The following is a 6,435-nucleotide window of genomic DNA, read 5'->3' on the forward strand; positions in this document are numbered from 1 at the left end:
AACGATTTTTCCCAGAGTACTTGTATATCAAAAAGTTCGAATAGAGTCTGCGACGGTAGAGCATTTGTGTTAACTCGTTCTATCAACTAGACATGCATTGGATAAGAACGTTTCCTTGTCTTTCTTCAAGTTAGACAGCTCGCAGTCCCTGATAGCGAGATATCTCACTCTATCACCATTCTCCCCTCGGCTCGCTTGTGTGATCAAAGCGGGCAATTCGAATAACCTCAGAAGCCCGGAAAAGAGGGGGGCGGGGGGTACTCCCTTATATGGGCTATGTACGTATGCGCAACCCCAAAGTGTATGGTTTTTTGCAACCTCAATAGGAAAAGAAAACAAACAGCGGGTAAAAAACATTTTCATTTTATACTTGACGTTTCGTATGTTGCAGCATACATCATCAGAAGTGACGGTTAAAACTGTTAAACAGAATTTTAAAAAACTAGAGCGAGGAACTGGTGACTAGTTAAAAAGTGGGATAACAAAATCGTAACTTCCGGTAGACGACTAAGTTACGATTTTGTTATCACACTTTTTAACTAGTCACCAGTTCCTCGCTCTAGTTTTTTAAAGTTCTGTATAACAGTTAACCGTCACTTCTGATGATGTATGCTGCAACATACGAAACGTCAAGTATAAAATGAAAATGTTTGTAAACGCTGTTTGTTTTCTTTTCCTATTGAAATTGAAATGGCCAAAGGACAAAAGTATTTTTGCAACCTGTTCACCGCTGAGAAAGCCCTGGGAAGGAGGTTGGGTTTTTTTGCCGATTTTGGTCTGAAATAGGGTATTTATTTTGAGAGATTTTCTGAGATAGGGTGTGGTTTGAGCACTCAAGTCTTAAATTCGGGATTGCGAGACGTTTCTTTTTGAGTGGAACAATATGACTCTTTAGTGGAAGGAACTGACTGTGCTGGAACGATCTGACCGTGAACTAGAAAGACCGGATTTTGCCATCCTTCTCGTGAGGGTGTGTGTTGATACTCCAAGGAGTTGAGCTATGACTGGAACTTGAAAACCGTGTTCCATACGCAAAGATAAATGGTCCCCTCTTATTTTAAATAATGGGCACCCGATTCCCAGAAAATATCTTAGAAGCTGACTGATTAGAGGGAAAGGGCGAGCAATTTCGTCAAGTTCCTGAAGTCCGCTATCCGTGTCTTGAGCTTGAAAGTCAAATGTGAAATGCCGAATTTCCCACTTCGATGTCAAGTATTTTTCCAAAACTTCGATGTCCAACTTAATAAAGTTTTAGACTACGAGCAGTCCCTTTGTTTTCTTATAGTCCGTCGAGAGCGGGCGAAAAAAACCGGCCGCGCGAAACTTGGCCGCGCGAAAGCTGGTGTCTGGGCGGACGGCTTTCCGCCCAGACACCAGCTTTCGCGCGGCCAAGTTTCGCGCGGCCTGTTTTTTTCGCTCCGCTCTCGACGGACTATAAGAAAACAAAGGGACTGCTCGTAGTCTAATAAAGTTTACCTGCGCAAGAACGGTCGACACAAAAAAATAGAAATCCCCAATCTCGTCCCCAGGGTCCGCTTTTCTTTTGGTCAGCACCGAGAACACGGACTCCGCTACCTCGTCCCCAGAGGTACCTTCTGGGATCGAGATTGGGAAGTCGGCAAATCATGGACTTCCGGGTGGTCTACGCACGCTCAGAAAATTGATACAACAGTGTTTGTCAAGGTTACGAAAATGGACCTCAGAGTCTTAAAGCCAGAGTCCGTGTTTTCGTTGCTGACCAAAAGAAAAGCGGACTCGCGAGACGAGATTGGGAAATCCCAAGCCCGGACAGGGAGCATGGTAACTGACGGAAATGAACTCGGTAAACATTTGTTCCCGTGACTCACATAATCTGACTGGATCTCGACATCAGTTCATAATCCTGAGGTTCTGTCCCAGGACGAATTGGTGCTGACATCTCTATACCCATACGAGTTACTCGCGGTTATTGAAATCCAGATATAACACAGCTTCATTAGTTCGATATGGGTGGCAAGCTAGCGAAAGATTACAAAAGAGATAAAATAATTGAAGATGATTTCGTTGACGTCGACATATTCTCCGGCGGGGTTGATAAATTTGGTGAACGAAAAGGCGAAGGAGCGTACTTCTATCAAAATGGAGACATATACGACGGCGATTGGAAGAAAGGAATGAAACATGGCTATGGAATATACAACTACGCCGACGGAACGAGGTAAAGTGCTTGAACTTCCTTGTTTTAAGCCTGAATCAAGTTGATAGCTTCGAAGCGTGTCCATTCAGGCAATCCGTGTTATTATTTCATGCTTCCGGTTACAATTGAAGATTCCAAAATTTTGACATTTATTTTACAGCAGTAATCGTGCTAATCTGTTATTCAAAGCTTTCTTATGCTTATGAGTATAAAGATTTGCCGTGCTGTAATTGTGTATTTTGTTATCAAGTTGCGTAAATGTGGAGTTTCGACCTCATGGCATCCATTTTGTTGACAATCGGCCACGACATGCAGTGTATTCATGAAAATGCAAATTTCTTTCGTTACTGAGACAAGACTGAACTAACTACCTCGCTGGGATAAACCTTACCTTTTTGTAAGACCGTCTTTAAAAATTAAATCGTCTGTTTCGCGTTTAAAACATAGACGAACTGCTCATCTTTTTACGTGATCATTGACGAGGATCATGAAATTTGTCACGCACGAAATAACCGGGAGTATGGCTGCGATGTAGTGCATGGTTGCTGTCAGATATTTTTTTCATTTTTTTCAGATGAGTGATCTTGAGTGTTGTGAATAGTGGGACAAAGCAATTAATTGACTATAACATCAAATTCGCGATTTCTGTTTGAGATCCTCACTTTTCATTCAGTCGATCAAAACATCTGTTAATAATCAAGAGAACGATCCCGCAACGAATTATTGGTGGATATTTTGAAGTCTTCATAATTCGAAATATTTGATTTGACATGTTGTCACGCTTCCGAAGATTGAGCTTGAAACATTATTAATTCTCTCGTTCCCTTGTTGGATTTACACGTCTGGAGCGAACTGGACAATGAGCGGTGCTTCATTTGATAGCTGTTTGAAAATGGGCAAAAAACAGACGGTTCATCCGTCCACAGGGAGTCTGGTTTCGTCAACAATTGTGTTGTTGCTGTTACTAATTTGTTTTGATGATTTACGACTTGTTAGAAATACGGTCAAGTCGCCCGAAGGTCATCTTGCCCTAATTGATGCGGTTGATCCCAGAGGTTTTTCTTTCTTCTTCTTCTTCTCGGATGAAATTTAGCCGCGAAGCGGCGAGTACGACGAACGCTGAATCAGTTATTTCCTTGTCGCCGCTTCGCGGCTAAATTTCGTCCAAAAAGAAGAAGAAGAAGAAGAAGAAGAAGAAGAAGAAGAAGAAAGAAAAACCTCTGGGACCCGAAATCAGAGCAATATCGCGCGCGTGAGTTCGACCTTTCTGGATAAGATGGTAAATAGGACTAAGTAATACATTATAAAGTTGGTTAGTTTAATTTTCCACCGAATAATGTGTTGTAATGTGAATAGATACGTATCAAGCATCCTTAGTAATTTTAATTTGAACTTTTTCAAACAATTTCAATGTTATCAAGGATTTACGAACGTTTCGCCTCCCAGTGAGTTCGATCCCCACTCCGAACCGTATTCGCCATACATTGAAGAATAAACGCCAGATGGCTTTCTTGAAGCGTAACAAGTAAAGAATATACTGCCACATGAACTGCTGTACGCAACGGGCACCAAGTTTGGGCGAGGTGACCATCGGGCGACTTGACTGGTTATCACTTTTTCTTATTATCCTTTCACAAGTTATCGTACAGATTCGCTCTGACGAAGGGCTAACGCTCGAAACGTCAGCTTTTAGAATCTTTGTACGGTGGCCAATTTACATTAGGGCCGTTTATACGAGAGAAAATAAGCCGCGGCTTACTCTGGCCGCGGCGTACATAATACGCGAAAGAAACTATTTATACGGGTATAAACTCCCAGGCCAGGATAAGCCGCGGCTTGATAAAGCCGTGAACGTAGATTTTGTACCATTTATACGGGGTCTTCGCGTCTTATGTAAGCCGCGGCCAGAGTAAGCCACGGCTTATTTTGTCTCGTATAAACGGCCCTATTATCAACTCCGTTGATAAAACCAAATTTTTGTATACAGATAATCACTCTCTCGAGTAAATCACTCCTTCATTGTTTTGGGTTTTCAGTATCAAGGGATGGTTTTACAAAGACCGCTACATAGGATCGGAACCAAACGAAAAGTTAAAGAAACAGCTAAAGAAAAAGTCGAAACGGAAGTCCGGAGCTGAAAATGATGCCCCACCTCTGCCATCTCCACCAAGTCTACTTTTGTAAGTATATGGAAGTCACGCATAATACACTCAATTGAAAATAGCGAGCATTTCGTTTTTAGCTTGAAGATGGACGAGTCTAGATAAGAGAGCAGCGCGCACGTATATCATAGTTCTGAACAACAACTTTTTAGTCTGCGAGCCACGATTGAGAAATTGTTAACCTTCCAAACAAACACAATGTCGCACACTGCGTATGCTGGGGATCAGTTTACATTTTTTGCGTCATTGTGGCGTTTTCTAATCAGTCAGCCAAGCGTAAAGTAGCATTGCATAGTAAATGAGCTACCTCTGAAAATTTGAAGGCGATATACCAGGTAATCTCTGAGCAATAGTTCTTTGAAAAGGCGAAAATTCACAAAGAATGTATGGGATAATTAGCGCCTTTGCCATCCAAGAATTTATCAGTTTTTTATGGCTAACAACTGGCTCGTTATCAAAGCTTAAAAGACATAACTGGAGACTTAACTCCCTCGTATGTTAAACAGTGACGTCAGCAACGTTCGTAACCTGCTCACAGGCTCTCGCTTCACTCCAATCGTGTACTGGGCTTTCAACTGCTGAAGTGTCCAAAATCATTGGGACACAGATTCATGTAACTCAAAAATGTCCAAACTGGAACCATCGGCGATTGTGGTGAAGCCAAAGATTACCTTTATAGATACGCGCGTTGAACTAACATGGCGGAGCGAAGTCGTGCGTGGTGTTAGCATTTCAGCATTTAAGATGAATTTTATTAGCCCCTGCTAAGAAATGTCTTATTCGATTTTAAACAGTACGCCAGCAGAGAGTGACGAAAGATCACAACCCTTGAGTAAAACTCGCATCTCCAGAAGTAACGAAGACGTTTCTAAAGACGATTCGCTTGGAGACGGTGATTTCCGCCGAGTAAAGAGCGAGCGCAAGCCGAAGATTTACTTCCGTAGAAACTGCAGACTTCCAGGCAAAGAAGAGGAAAAGTTCGAGAGACAAAGGAGCTTGAGATTAAGGCAGTCCATTCGCGCAAAGTGGGGTTTACCCGATCCTTCCAGAAAAAACCCTTTGCTTGCCGAGTGATTAACAAAGTTAAACTAATAGGAATTTTTTAATAGACCGATTCGGCTAACTCAATGTTGTACCCAATTCAAATCTCTCGGGGTTAAGATTCTTTGTGTGTTGAATTTGCATGACAATGAGGCATTCACATTTAAATGATATGGAAATTCTTGGAACAAAACGTTTTATTCCCAGAGGATTTGAATTGGGTACAACATTGAGTTAGCCGAATTGGTCTATTGCGTTTATGTAAATATGTTTTTGTGATATTGGCCGTTTTTATACTAGAGACGCATAATCCGTCCAGACGAATTATGCGTCTCTCATGTTATCCGTCTAGTGTAAAGACGGGACGAACTATATGAGACGCATAATTCGTCTTGGACGAACTTGGGCGAACATTTTTTCTGCGTCTGTTAATTTCGTCTAGTATAAAGACGGGCACTAGACGCATAATGCGTCTGGACGAACTTTTCAGTTTAGTGCGTCTTCGAAGACGCACTAAAATAAATTCTTCGTCCAGACGCATAATGCGTCTTGTGGCCGTCTTTATACTAGACGAATTTAACAGACGCAGAAAAAATGTTTGCCCAAGTTCGTCCCAGACGAATTATGCGTCTCTAGTATAAAAACGGCCATTATCTGTTACATAACCGATGTCGTGATCTTTTAGGTAGACTGTTTTTGAGTATGTTCCCTCCGTTTTCTATCGAAGTGAACAACGTTAATATATCTGCCAACTTTTCTTCCAGATCCCTTTTAATTGCTTGGTAGAAAAATGAGAACTTTTGCACGTTTTCTAAAAAATACGGCACTATCGACAAATTCTCTGATATTTGTTCAAACGAAACACTGTTAGGACCTTCGGCCTGGGACGAAAATTCGGAAATCTCCGTATATGAGCGTGTAGTCTTTTAAAATATCAGGGTAAAAAACTTACGCTTTTGTCTGGTAAACAGCTGTAAGAAACGAAACTTTGTTGCATGCCGCACACGGACTTGTTCCGCAAATAAAACGGACAATTAAGAACGAGTAAGACTTAAT

At 41.6% G+C, this 6,435-nt stretch overlaps 1 protein-coding gene across 2 annotated transcripts; it reads left to right on the top strand.

Moving 5' to 3' along the window:
- Positions 1-1,985: 1,985 nt before the first annotated feature.
- Positions 1,986-5,752, top strand: LOC138059015 (uncharacterized). 2 transcript variants are annotated; one of them, XM_068904497.1, is made up of 4 exons: positions 1,986-2,197; positions 4,213-4,356; positions 5,133-5,443; positions 5,630-5,752. In XM_068904497.1, exons 1-3 carry the CDS (start codon positions 1,986-1,988, stop codon positions 5,410-5,412), a joined length of 636 nt encoding a protein of 211 aa, XP_068760598.1. In that variant the 3' UTR covers positions 5,413-5,443; positions 5,630-5,752. The 2 variants fall into 2 exon arrangements, with proteins under 2 accessions (XP_068760598.1, XP_068760597.1); XM_068904496.1 differs by lacking the exon at positions 5,630-5,752 and having other exon boundaries at positions 5,133-5,547.
- Positions 5,753-6,435: the final 683 nt, after the last annotated feature.

Source organism: Montipora capricornis, chromosome 8, assembly GCF_036669925.1.
Source record: "Montipora capricornis isolate CH-2021 chromosome 8, ASM3666992v2, whole genome shotgun sequence".
NCBI lineage: Eukaryota > Metazoa > Cnidaria > Anthozoa > Scleractinia > Acroporidae > Montipora > Montipora capricornis.

Bases quoted from the DNA above. Each gene is read 5' to 3' on its own strand.
- LOC138059015 (XM_068904497.1), top strand. From the start codon at position 1,986: ATGGGTGGCAAGCTAGCGAAAGATTACAAAAGAGATAAAATAATTGAA. The intron at 2,198-4,212 runs GTAAAGTGCTTG...TTGGGTTTTCAG, and splicing joins AACTACGCCGACGGAACGAG to TATCAAGGGATGGTTTTACA. The intron at 4,357-5,132 runs GTAAGTATATGG...GATTTTAAACAG, and splicing joins TCTCCACCAAGTCTACTTTT to TACGCCAGCAGAGAGTGACG.